General features: G+C 39.7%; 1 protein-coding gene across 2 annotated transcripts in view; it reads right to left on the reverse strand.

The window, feature by feature from the left end:
- LOC126162706 (TELO2-interacting protein 1 homolog) overlaps positions 1-19,069 on the reverse strand; it is a 151,801-nt gene that overhangs the window by 17,534 nt on the left and 115,198 nt on the right. For both annotated transcript variants that reach the window (XM_049919363.1, XM_049919364.1), the window contains exon 12: positions 15,663-15,953. In XM_049919363.1, the coding sequence (XP_049775320.1) occupies positions 15,663-15,953 (291 nt within the window). The remainder of the gene's footprint in view (positions 1-15,662; positions 15,954-19,069) is intronic.

Consider the following 19,069-nt stretch of genomic DNA (forward strand, 5'->3'; position numbering starts at 1 on the left):
GTTCTAGAAAGAATTTTCTTAAATTGTCTACCTGTACATAATGTAGGTTTTTTATGTCGATGAATCCCCTTCCTCCTTCCTTTCTGCTTAATGTGAATCTTTCTGTTGCTGAATGTATGTGATGTATTCTATATTTGTGGCATTGTGAACGTGTAAGTGTATTGAGTGCTTCTAGGTCTGTGTTACTCCATTTCACTACTCCAAATGAGTAGGTCAATATTGGTATATCATAAGTATTTATAGCTTTTGTCTTGTTTCTTGCTGTCAATTCTGTTTTCAGTATTTTTGTTAGTCTTTGTCAATATTTTTCTTTGAGTTGTTCTTTAATATTTGTATTATCTATTCCTATTTTTTGTCTGTATCCTAGATATTTATAGGCATCTGTTTTTTCCATCGCTTCTATGGAGTTACTGTGTTTATTCAATACATAATCTTCTTGTTTAGTGTGTTTTCCCTTGACTATGCTATTTTTCTTACATTTGTCTGTTCCAAAAGCCATATTTATATCATTGCTAAATACTTCTGTTACCTTTAGTAATTGGTTGAGTTGTTGATTGGTTGCTGCCAGTAGTTTTAGATCATCCATGTATAGCAAATGTGTGATTTTGTGTGGATATGTTCCAGTAATATTATATCCATAATTTGTATTATTTAGCATGTTGGATAGTGGGTTCAGAGCAAGACAGAACCAGAAAGGACTTAGTGAGTCTCCTTGGTATATTCCACGCTTAATCTGTATTGGCTGTGATGTGATATTATCTGAATTTGTTTGGATATTAAGTGTGGTTTTCCAGTTTTTCATTACTATGTTTAGAAACTGTATCAATTTAGGACCTACTTCGTATATTTCCAATATCTGTAGTAACCATGAGTGGGGTACACTATCAAAAGCTTTTTGGTAATCAATGTATGCGTAGTGTAGCGACCTTTGTTTAGTTTTAGCTTGATATGTCACCTCTGCATCTATTATCAGTTGCTCTTTACATCCTGGTGCTCCTTTGCAGCAGCCTTTTTGTTCTTCATTTATAATTTTGTTCTGTGTTGTATGTGTCATTAATTTTTGTGTAATGACTGAAGTTAATATTTTGTAGATTGTTGGTAGGCATGTTATGGGGCGATATTTAGCTGGGTTTGCTGTGTCTGCTTGATCTTTAGGTTTCAGATAGGTTATTCCAAGTGTAAGTGTATCAGGGAATGTGTATGGGTCTGCAATGTAACTGTTAAATAATTTATACCTAAAAACAAAGATGATGTGACTTACCAAATGAAAGTGCTGGCAGGTCGACAGACACACAAACGAACACAAACATACACACAAAATTCAAGTTTTCGCAACAAACTGTTGCCTCATCAGGAAAGAGGGAAGGAGAGGGAAAGACGAAAGGATGTGGGTTTTAAGGAAGAGGGTAAGGAGTCATTCCAGTCCCGGGAGCGGAAAGACTTACCTTAGGGGGAAAAAAGGAAATATGTCTGCTTGTGTCTGTATATGTGTGGATGGATATGTGTGTGTGTGCGAGTGTATACCCGTCCTTTTTTCCCCCTAAGGTAAGTCTTTCCGCTCCCGGGACTGGAATGACTCCTTACCCTCTCCCTTAAAACCCACATCCTTTCGTCTTTCCCTCTCCTTCCCTCTTTCCTGATGAGGGAACAGTTTGTTGCGAAAGCTTGAATTTTGTGTGTATGTTTGTGTTCGTTTGTGTGTCTGTCGACCTGCCAGCACTTTCATTTGGTAAGTCACATCATCTTTGTTTTTAGGTATATTTTTCCTTCGTGGAATGTTTCCTTCTATTATAACCATATTATGTTAAATAATTTAGTTAGATGTGAATGTGTTGAGGTGAACTTCTTTAGCCAGAAATTTGCTATTTTATCATTTTCAGGGGCTTTCCAATTGTCCATGGAATTAATTGCTCGGGTGACTTCATGTTGCAAAATTATCACTTCAGGCATTTGTGGTATCATCTTGTATGAGTCTGTTTCTGCTTGTATCCATCGTGCATGCCTGTTATGTTGTACCGGGTTTGACCATATGTTGCTCCAGAAGTGTTCCATGTCTGTTATGTTTGGTCGATTGTCTATTTTAATGTGTGTGTTATCTATTGTTTGGTAAAATTTCTTTTGGTTTGTGTTGAATGTTTGGTTTTGTTTCCTTCTATTTTCACTTTTTTTGTATCTTCTAAGTCGTTTGGCCAACGCTTGTAATTTCTGCTTCTTTTCATCTAATTGCTCTATTGCTTCTTGTTGTGAGATTTTACCTAACCTTTTTCGTTTTTTGTCTGATATTTCATTTCTTATAAATTGTGTTAGCTGTCCGATGTCTTTTCTCAGTTTTTCTATTCTGATCTGTAGCCTGTGTTGCCATGCTGGTTTTGTGGGTTTCTTCTGTGTGTTGGTTGGTTCTGATCTCTGCCTAGTGTGTATATTTAAGGTAGTGAGTGCTCCTACATAAACCAGTAGTTGTAACTCTTCCATAGTTGTATTTTCATTTATTTTGTTGTGTATGATTGTGTTGATAGTTGTTATTGTTGTTTCGACTTGTGGGTTATTTGGTGATCTATGCAAGAATGGTCTAATGTCTGTATTTGTGTCTTTGTATTCTATATATGTCAACTGAAATTTTTCTTCTATATCTAACATGTGTGTCACTTCATGTTCTATTTGTGCTTGTTCTGGTGGCCGTCTTACGATTTCGTTTCCCTCTGATTGTTTAATTGACGCGTTTTGTTCTTTGTTTGTTTTCTCTGGGATGTTTGAGTCCATTACTGTATTTTCTTCTTCTTCTAATTGCACATTATTTTGTTCCAGTATTTGTTGTACTTGTTGTTTGATGTTTTATAATTCTGACTGGGGTATCCTGTTATTTTTTATTATTACACGGATCTGATCAGCTAGTCGTTGTCCTGTTATAAATTTTAATTCCGGGTATCTGGTAATAAATGTTGTGTATACTTGTGATCTGTATCCAGTTGTGTTGGTTCCTAGGTTTGTTGCTTGGTAATACCAGAACATGAGGTGTCGATTAACTTCATCTGACCATCTCATCCTCTGTCTTTGTTTTCCTTCTAGGGTGGTTGCAGGAAGCATATCCTGCAAAACACCTCTATTTGGATTTAAATCATTTTCCAGTTGGCTAGCAGTGTCGTTACCATTGTGGGCGGGCATAGGGTTCAAGCGTCGTCCCCGACCATGACGGCGCTTGTCCGAGGCTTCTTTAGTTCTGTCCTGAACCAAGTAATCACACTAAAAGGGGGGTTAGCCCTATTAGTGGTTTGTTCTTTTCGTTGCCTTTTACGACTGGCAGAACATACCGGAGGCCTATTCTTTTCCCGGGCCTCCACGGGGTTTATTATTATTATTATTATTATTATTATTATTATTATTATTATTATTATTATTATTAGAGTAATTAGCAGATTGTGAAAATAAAACAAAATACAGAAATACATGGCATTTGAAAAATTTACATAGACACACCAGAGAAAGCATCATAAAAAGAAGCAATAAAAAAAAGTAAAGACAAAAGATGACACTCAGAGAATCTAATGCAAAAGAAGTGACGAGCTTGGAAAGCCATCGAACAAGAGGAATCAGCAAACGCATTCTTGAATACAGGCATGATGTTTAAACGATATGAGGTCCTGCCATTTACAGGCAGCCCTGTAACCTACCCCTCCCCTGTTTAAGCACTGCCTCTTCACATGTCTCACCTGTGCTTTCTATGAGAAAGTGGGTCAATCCCACAGTTGGCTCATCCTGGAACTGGGCCACCAACAACACTGTAGGCTGAAAACATGTTGGCTGGACTTGCTATGAAATAATTTTCTCTGCAGCAGCCTGAAGGCAATACCTACACATCACCTGAGCCCAATCCAACGAGTCAGGCAATCGTAACATCATAGCAAGAGATTCAACAGGAATAAAACTTTGATGTTTAGCCTGCACATATGCTGAGCAAGAAATACTCACCAGATAAGCATGATGTCTCACCAGTCTGTCTGTGCACTTCCATGACGCTAGGTTTGTCAGTTCATGTTACATATAAGGCGTATTCCAAAACTGAGGTCCATTTGGTCACAAAAAAATAAGCTCATGAGAAAAGGTTTTACTGACAGTAATATTTTTCTAAATATATACTTCTCCATAAATTGCCATTCACATCTATATTATATGTAATACTGCACCAGCTTCTTTAACCCCTCTGCATAGAAGTCTGCTGCCTGGGAACTGAACCAGTTGGTAATGTCGGTCTCGAGTTCACCATCATTTTGAAATCATTGTCAACCCAGCCACTTCTTCAAAGGAAAGAAGAGGAAATAGCTGCTTGGTGCAAGGTTGGGACTGTATGGACAGTGCTCAAAACATTCACAATGAAAATCTTGAATATTCTTGGTTTTGACAACGTTGCCATGAATGAGGACATTGCTAGGCCACACTTTCCCATGGCATCAATTTTAGACTGCATGCCTCAGTCTGATTAGCATTCCACAGCGTACGTCAGCTGAAAATGTTGACCCATGGTCCATGAAATCAATCAAAAGGACACTTTTCATCCCAAAAACTGGTACCATCATTTTTCACATGAAGAACAGAGATCACTTAAGCTTTTTTGGTTTGGATGAACTTGAATAGCACCACTGCATTGACTGTTGTTTTGGTCCTGCACTGGTGTACGACACCTGTGTCTCGTCACCTGTAACAATATGGGAAAACAACTCATCCCCATCTTGTCTATAGCAGGCCAAAAACTGTTGTGCAGTACGCATCCTTTGCTCTTTGTGCTGATCAGTGAGCATTTTTGGAATCCACCTCACACACAGTTTCTGATATCCAAGCTGTTAAGTGCCAAATGTGTACATCGAGGGTCCAGTAACATTTTGGAATTTGTTTGCCAGACCACTAATTGTCAATCACTGATCACTCTGAATTTTTTGGTTCACTTGATCAATGACATTGTCAGAATTCATACTGGGTCTGCCACTCTGCTGTTCGTCATGAATATTTGTACAGCCATTTTGAAAATCTCGACACCATTTTCAAACTTTTTTGTCACTCATTTTTCAGGACCACAAAAGGCATCTACATCTACATGACTACTCTGCAATTCACATTTAAGTGCTTGGCAGAGGGTTCATCGAACCACAATCATACTATCTCTCTACCATTCCACTCCCGAACATCGTGCGGGAAAAATGAACACCTAAACCTTTCTGTTCGAGCTCTGATTTCTCTTATTTTATTTTGATGATCATTCCTACCTATGTAGGTTGGGCTCAACGAAATATTTTCGTATTCGGAAAAGAAAGTTGGTGACTGAAATTTCGTAAATAGATCTCGCCGCAACAAAAATCGTCTTTGCTGTAATGACTTCCATCCCAATTCGCGTATCATATCTGCCACTCTCTCTCCCCTATTACGTGATAATACAAAACGAGCTGCCCTTTTTTGCACCCTTTCGATGTCCTCCGTCAATCCCACCTGGTAAGGATCCCACACCATGCAGCAATATTCTAAGAGAGGACGAACGAGTGTAGTGTAACCTGTCTCTTTAGTGGACTTGTTGCATCTTCTAAGTGTCCTGCCAATGAAACGCAACCTTTGGCTCGCCTTCCCCACAATATTATCTATGTGGTCTTTCCAACTGAAGTTGTTTGTAATTTTAACACCTAGGTACTTAGTTGAATTGACAGCCTTGAGAATTGTACTATTTATCGAGTAATCGAATTCCAACGGATTTCTTTTGGAACTCATGTGAATCACCTCACACTTTTTGTTATTTAGCGTCAACTGCCACCTGCCACACCATACAGCAATCTTTTCTAAATCGCTTTGCAACTGATACTGGTCTTCGGATGACCTTACTAGACGGTAAATTACAGCATCATCTGCGAACAACCTAAGAGAACTGCTCAGATTGTCACCCACGTCATTTATATAGATCAGGAACAGTAGAGGTCCCAGGACACTTCCCTGGGGAACACCTGATATCACTTCAGTTTTACTCGATGATTTGCTGTCTATTACTATGAACTGCGACCTTCCTGACAGGAAATCACGAATCCAGTTGCACAACTGAGACGATACCCCATAGGCCCGCAGCTTGATTAGAAGTTGCTTGTGAGGAGCGGTGTCAAAAGCTTTCTGGAAATCTAGAAATACGGAGTCAACTTGAGATCCCCTGTCGATAGCGGCCATTACTTCGTGCGAATAAAGAGCTAGCTGCGTTGCACAAGAACGATGTTTTCTGAAACCATGCTGATTACGTATCAATAGATCGTTCCCTTCGAGGTGATTCATAATGTTTGAATACAGTATATGCTCCAAAACCCTACTGCAAACTGACGTCAATGATATAGGTCTGTAGTTAGATGGATTACTCCTACTACCCTTCTTAAACACTGGTGCGACCTGCGCAATTTTCCAATCTGTAGGTACAGATCTATCGGTGTGCGAGCAGTTGTATATGATTGCTAAGTAGGGAGCTATTGTATCAGCGTAATCTGAAAGGAACCTAATCGATATACAATCTGGACCTGAAGACTTGCCCGTATCAAGCGATTTGAGTTGCTTCGCAACCCCTAACATATCTACTTCTAAGAAACTCATGCTAGCAGCTGTTCGTCTTTCAAATTCTGGAATATTCCATTCGTCTTCCCTGGTGAAGGAATTTAGGAAAACTGCATTCAATAACTCCGCTTTAGCGGCACAGTCGTCGGTAACAGTACCATCGGCACTGCGCAAGGAAGGTATTGACTGCGTCTCGCCGCTTGTGTACTTTACATACGACCAGAATTTCTTCGGATTTTCTACCAAATTTTGAGACAATGTTTCATTGTGGAACCTATTAAAGGCATCTTGCATTGAAGTCCGTGCCAAATTTTGCGCGTCTGTAAATTTTAGCCAATCTTCGGGATTTCACGTTCTTCTGAACTTCGCATGCTTTTTCCGTTGCCTCTGCAACAGCGTTCGGACCTGTTTTGTGTACCACGGGGGATCAGTTCCATCTCTTACCAATTTATGAGGTATGAATCTCTCAATTGCTGTTGCTACTGTATCTTTGAATTTGAGCCACATCTCGTCTACATTTGCATAGTCAGTTCGGAAGGAATGGAGATTGTCTCTTAGGAAGGCTTCTAGTGACACTTTATCTGCTTTTTTAAATAAAATTATTTTGTGTTTGTTTCTGGTGGATTTTGAAGAAACGGTATTGAGCCTAGCTACAACGACCTTGTGATCACTAATCCCTGTATCAGTCATGATGCTCTCTATCAGCTCTGAATTGTTTGTGGCTAAGAGGTCAAGTGTGTTTTCGCAACCATTTACAATTCGCGTGGGTTCGTGGACTAACTGCTCAAAATAATTTTTGGAGAAAGCATTTAGGACAATCTCAGAAGATGTTTTCTGCCTACCACCGGTTTTGAACAAGTATTTTTGCCAACATATCAAGGGAAGGTTGAAGTCCCCACCAACTATAACCGTATGAGTGGGGTATTTATTTGTTACGAGACAAAATTTTCTCTGAACTGTTCAGCAACTATATCATCGGAGTCTGGGGGTCGGTAGAAGGAGCCAATTATTAACTTAGTTCAGCTGTTAAGTATAACCTCCACCCATACCAATTCGTACGGAGTATCTACTTCGACTTCACTACAAGATAAACCACTACTGACAGACACAAACACTCCACCACCAATTCTGCCTAATCTATCTTTCCTGAACACCGTCTGAGACTTCGTAAAAATTTCTCACAATGGATTTCAAGCAGCGGAAGATCCTTTGGCTGGCAAAAATATGATCACACTGCACTCTTCACAACTGGTGGGATCTACTATTGTCTCGGCCATTTTGATCTACTTTCACTGATTGGCAAACAACTACTGAATCAAACCAATGCTGCAGTAGTTTCCGAAATATTCGGTAGACGCTGCTGCACGCATGAAACCCCATTCAGGTTTACCATCAGTTAAATATTGGTCACCAGACCTTAGTTTAGGAATAAGCCTCGCATGTCACATTCTCAATTGTGGATGAATTGTTATACAACATTATTTATTTACCATGGTAGGTCTGACAATGTTCACTGTTAGTTTCTTTTTCATATAACTTATACCACCATACCTTGTTTTTCAATATTGTTCAGACAACCACTTGAAAATGGTCTTGGTGGCCGAAACCATCTATGGTAACAGAAAATAAAAGTATGAATGGTGCTGTTATTTGATTCCAAGTAATTACTACAGATGTGGATCTCGCATCATCATGTTCCACGTGTCACACAAAAAATTATAAAGCAAATATTAATCAGCATTTTGGTCACTGTTGCTGGTGGGCTACATCAGAGCATATAATACTAATGGGACAATGTACAGATTTCTCTCTCATCTTTATAACTGCTTAACAGGAGGTAATAACAACCATTCTTTGATTGGATGTTAGAAATGGGGCAGAGTGGAGCAAAGGTTGTATATATAATTTTACAGGCCCATACTGGCAAATTAGGAAGGAGTTGCTGTTATGACGTTATCCTACTTCGCAATTTGGTGATGTGTTATTGCAATGGGTTTCTTATTATGGTTTAAAACCAAACTTTATGAGGCAGTTACGTAGGTGCAGTCTGTCCTTTAGCCAGCTACTGCTGGCACCCAAGATGATTAAAGCTTGCAATCATCATCATGATTAATGTTAGCGAACTGTCCAACTATTTTTATTTCCTCTCATATCTTCCTTAGGAAGGTAAGTTGCAGCTTAGCTAGGACATGGGCTGTCTTACAGTAAGAGAGGCTTGTGCTTTCTTAGGCCTGTATCAACAGGTCTCCAACATAAACTTATCTGTACTTACAAATGACCTCAGTGTGTGCAACATATTGACAGCATCTTTGGGTCATAATGCTGTTACTCCTACAAAGGATGTGCTGAATGTCCACATAGTGAACAACACTGTTCACAGGAACAATGACTCTCTAAACATACTGTAGAAGAACAGTGTGGGGCTGTTCCATCTACAAATTTCAGACGTATTTTTATGATTGCTTTCTTTGTGAACTGAAGGTGGTATAAAGCTTCTGCAGTTCTCTTACAACGTACAGGTATCAATTGTAAATAGGGTCAAAACCATGTTAAAAATGTAATGGTAAAAAAACTCTAAAGTGTGGTTCACACATGAAGATATGATGAATGATACATGATAAATACAGCTGTGATCACTAACAGAACTGTACAAAATTTAGAAAAACAGAACAACAGTTTTGTGCAGATGTACCTGTTTCGAATTTATGCTATAAGAGGATTTCAAAAAGTTTCCACCTGAAGGCCGTACAATCCAGAATCAGTATGCCAATCATGCAAAATCGGTATCAGCATTGAAGCAATCATTCCACCAATGAGCCAGGTTGAATATAAGAACTTGGTAAAATATCACGACCTGTTGCGTTGAAGAAGTCTTCGACCCTTCATGGCCTTTTTTAAGGGACTGAAAGGAGTGATAATCACATGGAGAGAGTTCAGGACTATAAGGCAGGTGCTCAAGTGTCTCCCACTTGTCTTGGCACAACTTCTGTGTTATAACATTTGGAATATGGGAAGGTGTGTTACCACCAAACTTGGCGCAACATGCCAAAACAGTCGTTTTCGACAGACATGCTGCTCCACACAAATTCTTCATTCTCCAATGGATGTCTATCACTGCCTGTCCTTACCCATCCCAGAAAAGAATTACAGCACACTGGTCTATTTGGAAGCATTTGGTAATAACATTGGCATAGTTCACATGTACATATGTATCACACATACATCAGAAAGACGTGATGCCCCACTAATCCCTCTACCTGCATGTTGGTGATTATATACCGCTGTTGGAGTTACATTATGTTGCATATATGCTACAACAACGTGCTCAAATTAAAATTTATTGATCGTCCTTTATTGTCTGCTGCAGTCGCAATTTTTGTTGTTGTTGTTGTTGTTGTTGTTGTTGTTGATGATGATGATGATGATGATGATGATGATGATGATGTTTTTAGTCCAGAGACTGGTTTGATGCAGCACTCCATGCATGCTGCTCTACCCTGTGCAAGCTCCCTCATCCCCCGAGTAACTACTGCAGCCTACTTCCTTCTGAATCTGCTTAGTGTATTCATCTCTTGGTTTCTGCAATTTTTATCCTCCACGCTTCCCTCCAGTGCTAAATTGGTGATCCCTTGATGCCTCAAGATGTGTCATACCAACCAATCCCTTCTTCTAGTCAAGTTGTGCCACAAATTCCTCTTCTCCCCAATTCTATTCAATACTTCCTCATTAGTAACATGATCTACCCATCTAATCTTCAGCATTCGTCTGTAGCACCACATTTTGAAAGCTTCTATTCTCTTCTTGTCTAAACTATTTATCGTCCATATGTCACTTCTATACATGGCTACATTCCATACAAATACTTTCAGAAACGACTTCCAGACACTTAAATCTCTACTCGATGTTAACCAGTTTCTCTTCTTCAGAAACACTTTCCTTGCCATAGCCAGTCTACATTTCACATCCTCTCTACTTCGACCATCATCAGTTATTTTGCTCCCCAAATAGCAAAACTCATCTACTACTTTAAGTGTCTTATTTCCTAATCTAATTCCCTCAGAATCACCTGATTTAAATCTACTAAATTCCATTATCCTCATTTTGCTTTAGTTGATGTTCATCTTATATCCTCCTTTCAAGGCACTGTGCATCTGTTCAATTGCTCTTCCAGGTCCCTTGCTGTCGCTGGCAGAATTACAATGTCATCGGCAAACCTCAAAGTTTTTATTTCTTCTCCATGGATTTTAATTTCTACTCCAAATTTTTCTCTTGTTTCCTTAACTGCTTGCTCAATATATACATTGAATAACATCGGGGATAGGCTACAACCCTGTCTCATTCCCTTCTTAACCACTGTTATCCTTTCATGCCCCTTGACTCTAATAATTGCCATCTAGTTTCTGTACAAACTGTAAATAGCCTTTTGCTCCCTGTATTTTACTCCTACTACCTTCAGAATTCGAAAGAGAGTATTCCAGTCAACATTGTCAAAAGCTTTCTCTAAGTCTACAAGTGCTAGAAATGAAGGTTTGCCTTTCCTTTACCTATCTTCTAAAGTATGTCGTAGGGTCAGTATTGCCTTGCGTCTTCCAACATTTTACAGAATCCATACTGATCTTTCCCGAGGTCGGCTTCTACCAGTTAGTAAAGAATTTTTGTTAGTATTTTACTGGTGTGACTTATTAAACTGATAGCTCAGTAATTTTCACATTTGTCAATACCTGCTTTCTTTGGGATTGGAATTATCATATTCTTCTTGACATCTGGTGGCATTTTGCCTGTCCCATACATCATGATCGCCAAGTGGTAGAGTTTTGTCATGGCTGGCTCTTCCAAGGCTATCAATAGTTCTAATGGAATGTTGTCTACTCCCAGGGCCTTATTTTGACTTAGGTCTCTGAGTGCTCTGTCAAATTCTTCTCGCAGTGTCATATGTCCCATTTCATCTTCATCTACGTCCTCTTCCATTTCCATAATATTTCTCTCAAATAAATCACCCCTGTATAGGCCCTGTATACACTCCTTCCACATTTCTGATTTCCCTCCTTTGCTTAGAATTGGTTTTCTTCTGAGCTCTTGATATTCATGCAGGTGGTTCTCTTTTCTCCAAATGTCTCTTTAATTTTCCTGTAGGTGGCATCTATCTAACCTCTAGTGATATACGCCTCTACATCCTTACATTTCTCCTCTAGCCATCCCCGCATAGCCATTTTGCACTTCCTGTTGATCTCATTTTTGAAACGTTTGTATTCTTTTTCGCCTGCTTCATTTACTGCATTTTTATATTTTCTCCTTTCATCAATTAAATTAAATATCTCTTCTGTTATCCAAGGATTTCTACTTGTCCTCGTCGTTTTACCTACTTGATCCTCTACTGCCTTCACTATTTCATCTCTCAAAGCTACCCATTCTACTTCTACTGTATTTCTTTCCTCCCATTCTTGTCAATCATTCCCTAATGCTCTCCCTGAAACTCTCTACAGCCTCTGGTTCTTTCAGTTTATCCAGGTCCCGTCTCCTTAAATTCCTACCTCTTTGCAGTTTTTTCAGTTTTAATCTACAGTTCATAATCAATACATTGTGGTCAGAGCCCACATCTACCCCTGGAAATGTCTTGCAATTTAAAACCTGGTTCCTAAATCTCTTTCTTACCATTATATAATCTATCTGAAACCTTCCAGTGTCTCCAGGCCTCTTCCACATATACAACCTTCTTTCATGAATCTTAAACCAAGTGTTAGGTATGATTAAGTTATGCTCTGTGCAAAATTCTATCAGGCAGCTTCCTCTTTCATTCCTTACCATCAGTCCATATTCACCTACTACTTTTCCTTCTCTTCCTTTTCCTGCTATCAAATTCCAGTCCCCCATGACTATTAAATTTTCCTCTCCCTTCACTATCTGAATAATTTATTTCATCTCATCATACATTTCTTCAATCTCTTCATCACCTGCAAAGCTAGTTCGCATATAAACTTGTAGTACTGTGGTAGGAGTGGGCTTCATGTCTCTCTTGCCTACAATAATGCATTCACTATGCTGTTCATAGTAGCTTACCCGCACTCCTATTTTCTTATTCATTATGAAACCTACTCCTCCATTACACCTATTAGATTATGTGTTCATACAGGGTGTGTACGTGGACAAGGAAAAACAATTCCGGGATATCCCGGTTAAAAAATAGACTTTTTCCCGGGCGAAAATACATTTTTTCCCTGCTAAGTGACAGTAGGCTTTCTGTAGATTTTCCCTCGGAACCATAAAACTTATCAATCCTTTGAATGGGTAATGTTTTATACACTGACATAGAGCTTCCCAGAACTTAAGGGGGGGGGGGGGGGGGGGGGGGAAGAGAAGTTTTGGAAAGACCTTTGATGCTCAGCAATATATATGCTGCATATTCTTGTATTATGAAAGTATAAATTCGAATTCCACCAAACACAGCATGTCAGTTTCTGGGGCATTGAAATCGAGATTGGGGTGCCCTTTTGCAGGTCAATTACATCTCATGCCACATGATCTCACCAGCTGATATTCAGAACATAGGACATGTTTTGTAGTCAGCCAATAGCAAGAGCACTCTGAAGTAGTGCTAACACACAAAGTACATAGTGTAGCTACAAGAAAAGCTAAGCTTTCAAATGTAATATCGATCATTTTCTTTGAGTGTGTTATTCTTTCAGATACATCATACAAATGTGTCAGTAAATTTAAAAATTATAAATGTCTGGCCTTTTGGACTTGAAATTCTTCTAAGTGGCTTGTCCTCAAAGTGTCAAGTTTTAAACAAGAGTCAAATGCTCTGTGATTTAAGAAATTCATCCCACATTCTCACAAATAACGTAAGTTGTCTTGAATAAAAGGAAATTTACTTTGAAAGTAATGCTTTTCAAACCACCATTTGCAATACTTTCCCGAGACTGTTAGAAATAGGTTCATTTCATCAGATGCCACAGAGTGCCAGAAAACAGGCATTATGCACATGCACAGCTGGGGTGAAGTAAGAAGCGCACATGTTCATATGTATAAAGCATTAAGAGATCTTTCATTATACCATAAAAGAAATAGGGCATCAGAGGATACTCCAAGAGCAATGGAATTTCGTAAACCAAACTAAAATGTATAATTCAGCTTGAAGTGCATATTGGTTTGTCCAGATTCACAATGAAGTAGGCCCCACCTGATACTAAACTTTTCAGTGTGATTTCTGGGATGTAAATTTTCTTGCAGTACCAGTACTGCACTATCTCATGTTTGGTTCTTTATTATCACGTAATGCCATACACAGCAGAAGATGAAAACGTGCACTTGAAATTCAGCGAACAATTGGAACTAGGCAATACTGTGGAATGAAACACTTCTGTTTCGAATAAATTAAGTGTCTCAGCAGAAAAGATTAGTAAACCAAATTTCTGTAATAAACCGACAAAAATAACTTCATTGTTCTGCAAGGCAATTAATGCTTGACTGCCAAAAATGTGGAATTAAAATAAAATCATAAAATTGAGAACTAATAATGTATTTTTGCCTTTCTTAATTATGTGAATGTATTTCAATTCAGTTGATAGCTCTTGGCCACAGAAATCCATTTTGTTTCATTTGACATGGGAGCTGTAAACACAGAGGAAACAGTGAAATCACTTAATGTAAACACAGACCACGTGGAGACTACCCCCCCCCCCCCCCCCCCCCAATCCCCACTACAACCCAGACAACTCTGTGCATGTGTGAATCTGTGAACCTGGCTGCTTGCTGTTACTGTCGATACAGCTAACATCCACACCTCAAGTAGCCCGAAGCGGGATAAGGTACTGCTCATATGGGAGTCAACTGCGCATGCGCATGAGCCCACGGGCAACTGCTCAAACAAACCTAATGTAAACAGTTGTGATACCATGCCCGTAGAAAGCAGTTCATTGTTATGCAGTATTACACAGTCTTCACCCTATGGCTGTTGACATATTTTTGCTGTTTGCAAACACTTGTGCGCAAAATAGTATTTTGTTGTAACTTGCACATTTCCTTTGCAACTAAAGTTTTATTATTTATTTTTTCGTTTATGTTTTGTTGCTGCAGTATTATTCTCCAGTAGCAGGATACAGTAAAATTCTTCGCTAGAGTATCAGGTATTACCAGTCAAAATTACAAAAATTTAACTGAAAACAGAAACAACGAAAAATTCCCGGAATTCCAAAAAATTCCCAAGTTTTTCCCGGTTTTCTCCCAGATGAAAAAATTCTGGGTTTTTGCTGGATTTCCCAGGTTGTATACACCCTGTTATAACACTGTATTCACCTGACCAGAAGTCTTGTTCCTCCTGCCACCGAACTTCACTAATTCACACTATATCTAACATTCATCTATCCATTTCCCTTTTTAAATTTTCTAATCTACCTGCCCAATTAAGGGATCTGACATTCCATGATCTCATCCTTAGAACCCCAGTTTTCTTTCTCCTAGTAACGAAGTCCTCCTGAGCAGCCCCACCCAGAGATCTGAATGGGGAACTATTTTACCTCCGGAATATTTTATCCAAAAGGACACCATCAACATTTCACCATATAGTAAAGCTGCATGCCCTTGGAAAAAATTACGGCTGTAGTTTCCCCTTGCTTCCAGCCATTCACGGTAACAGCACAGCAAGGTCGTTTTGGTTAATGTTACTAGACATGATCAGTCAACCATCCTAGCTGTTGCCCCTGCAACTACTGAAAAGGCTGCTGCCCCTCTTCAGGAACCACATGTTTGTCTCGCTCGCAACAGATACCCCTACACTGTGGTTGTACCTACAGTACAGCTATCTGTATCGCTGAGGCACACAAGCCTCCCCACCAGTGCCAAGTGGCAAGGACCGTGGTTTATGGGAGGGAGGGGGGGGGGGCAGTTGCAATTATATGTTTTGTTAATAAAGAGGAACACTGGAACCGTGTTCAACTGTGTTGTCAGAATCCGGATCCTATTCCTGACCTCCAATCAATGTTGCAGAGTCCTAATTACCACATGTATTTAATAACACATGGTTGTGATTGTTCAAGATAAGCTTTACTATTCTTCATCTAATGTGAGCTCCAACATGTAGATGCAGCACTGCTACTTACCTCTTGTTCTTGAGATGCTGTTGCTTCTGCAGCAAATCTTTTTCCTATTTCATCCATGCTGAGGGTCTCTGGTTCTTCTTCTAGGCATTGGTGCTTGTTCTGTTTGTATTCCAGCAGTTCTGTTACAAGGCTCACAGGCTTTAGTCTCTTTGGATCTGAGGGAATTTCTTCGCTTTGGGCCAACGGTTGCTTTTGACTCAACCAACTCCGTACACAACCAACAAATGCTCTCATCACATGTAGCTGGGCTAAAGAACGCTCGTCATCCTGATGTTCAGTCTGAGATATTACCTGTGAACACAACCAGCCTAATTTTAATTAACAATGAAACATAAAATATGAGATTCTGTCGTATTTATTTGATACTTCAATGAGAATGTATCAGTTTGTTAACATTTTTCAAGATATAATCACATCTCTTTACTATTTAAATGACGTTTCATTTTAACTGTATTTTTATGTAGTAATGAAAGTGCTTCCCCCACTACTTTCTGTTTTTCAACATGAACATTAGAAACAAATGTAGTAAAAACATCTAAAATATACACATTCATGAAGCAATTCATACTCGCATTCACATTTTATAGCCTCTTTCAGTATGGTATGTTGCTGGCCATGTTCTTGTGAACTCCCAGGGCATCCAGATCTTTCCTGACTCTATCTTGTCACTTCAACTCTGTGGTCTTCTAAGGTTTCTCCTTTTTGTGGCTTTCCTACTGTTTTTAATATCCTTCTTCCCTTCTCAGTACATGTGCCACCCATTCAGTTTTCCTGCTCCTTATTTCTCACAACCACATCATTTTCTGAAACTTTCATGCCGAGATATTGGTAAAATTTTCTTCCTTAATACCTTGGCTTCAAAGGCAATAATATTACTCTCCACCTTCTTGCTCAGTGTCTATGGCTCAGCTCTCCACATATTAAGACCAGTCACATAATTATCTTAAAAATCGGAGTTTGAATGTTCTGGTTACCAGATTATTGGTAAATAGTGTATTCATTGCAAACATGCATCTCTCTTCAGACTATTATCAACTCTTCCATTTTATTATTCCAATTAAAAATGTTACGCGTATATTTGGAGGACCCAACAGCTGCGATTCTCTCTACAACCCTACTCAGCAATGTTCCCCATACAAATATTAGTATCTGAGAAAATTTTACAGAGCGTAAAGATTGCAAACGTAAAATAATCCAGTCTCTAACCTCTGTGAAACATAATTATTTAATAATATATATGAAACTCTCACCAAAGTTGACAGTCATGTTTGAAAGTAGCAGTCAGCTCTTATGTACTCAGCTTGATCTAGGTGCAAGATTCAGTTTTGTACCCACAAAGACCACACTCCCACTGTTGAATTCACGGGCATGGTGTGGAGAAGGGAGCATGGATAGGAGGTGTCTCCTGTCCTGAGCACTGGAGCATCACTCCGACGTACATCCATCAGAGCCTCCGCTTCTCCTCCAGATGCTGAACCTTGGTTAAGCACGGTTCCTCTTACTCCCCGAGTGTTCCAGCACAACGTATAAATAGCAGATTTTGAATCTAATTCACATCCACACTACTCTGTAACCTACATGGTCCAATCACATTAACATGACCACCACCTATGATTGAGGTCAACAAGCAATACTCCACTCACAGACGGCAGGTGGCACCACTAACAATGAAGCATATTTAAACCATGTCATAAAGGGCATGATCATTGACTTTCAGGCCAAGGGTGGAAGCATTTCCAAAATGACTAAGCCTGCAAATTGTTTGCTGTTGCTGTGGTTAAAATATACCATGGGTGGAAAAATGGCACTATCCAAAACTAGCACTGAGGCAACTGCGGTACACTGCAGGTCGCAAATGACAGGGTGAGCAATGGCTGTGGAGTTGTGTCTAGGTGAATAGTCACGCAACTGTTGAGCAACTAATCATGCAGATGAACTAAGGGGTTACCAACAGAGTCTCCTCAACAACCATTCACCAAACATTGTCGTGTATGGGTGTTTGCAGCAGGCACCTGGTTCACACACCCATGCGAATACCACAACTGGAAATCCACTGAGGGGTGACAGGTGGCCTTTTCAGATCAATCATGTTTTATGTTTCATCAGACAGATGACTGTTGGCCTGTATGGCACAAAACTTCTGAAGCCAAATGGTCCAGACATGAGAAGAGTTATGGTCGGAGGAGTGTTTTTGTGCATTCCCTGGGTGATCTTGTCTTTCTGTAAGGCACAATGGATCAGCCCAAGTATGCATCTATCCTTGGGGACTATGTTCACCCCTACATGCAGTTTGTTTATCCTCAGCACAATGGCATCTTCCAGCAGGACAACTCCCTAATGTGTCACACAGCTCGCAGTGTATTATGTGATTCTACGAGCCCCAGGATGAGTTTACCATCCCCTGGCCACCAAACTCCATGGATTTAAACCCTTTAAACAGATTTGGGAATCTGTGGGATGACCTTGATCTGTGTGTGTCATGGATCCTTAAAAGAGAAATCTAGTGCTGCTGGCCACAGTACTGGAGTCGGCATGGTTCCACATCCGTGTTGGTACCTTCCAGAACCTCACTGCACTCTTCCTGCATGTCTTGCAGCAGCCCGCACGGCAAAAGGTGGTTATTCAAGCTTTTGACAGGTGGGCACATTAATGTGACTGGCTATTGTATAATATCTGTTGTGTCATTGAGCTCACACACACACACACACACACACACACACACACACACACACACACACATCCCCGAGGGAGGACTCGAACCTCCGCCGGGATCAGCCGCACAGTCCATGACTACAGCGCCTTAGACCGCTCGGCTAATCCCGCGCGGCCAAAGCATGAGTCTAGTTCTCTTTTTCATGTTGCAGTTAAGTTACCAATACCATGATCAGCTTTCACTGTTTGTCACGCAGAAGGACTTGGTATGCAGTTGTGAGTTTGAAGACATGAGTTCTCCGGCATACAGTATCTGCAGTGTGAAGTCAGTATGTGTGATAATTCAGTGCAGAGGTTTAGGGAAACTAATTTCTCTTCTCTGTCATTTTAAGATAAGGTCCTTATGAAGGACCTAGGGAGACTGATGCCAGCAATCAAGTTAGTGAACAAAAGTAAAAATAAAAGCAAGGAAATTTTAAGAATTGTAAGATCTGATGTTTACCAGAAAGTAGACTGGACATTTGGGTGTGATATCCCAAAGAAATTATACTGTTTTCTATGTTTGATGTTTGCAAAAGAAAAATGCTTTGGCACTCACAGATGTTGACAATCTTGGACATTTATCACAGAAAATACAGTAGCACAGATGGTCTAACACACATATGGCTGCACAGCTGGACCACAGTCTTCTACAATAACATGATAGTAAACAACTGGACAGTACTTACACACAGTCAATTGAAAGACATGATGAT

Source organism: Schistocerca cancellata, chromosome 2 (genome assembly GCF_023864275.1).
Source record: "Schistocerca cancellata isolate TAMUIC-IGC-003103 chromosome 2, iqSchCanc2.1, whole genome shotgun sequence".
Taxonomy (NCBI): domain Eukaryota; kingdom Metazoa; phylum Arthropoda; class Insecta; order Orthoptera; family Acrididae; genus Schistocerca; species Schistocerca cancellata.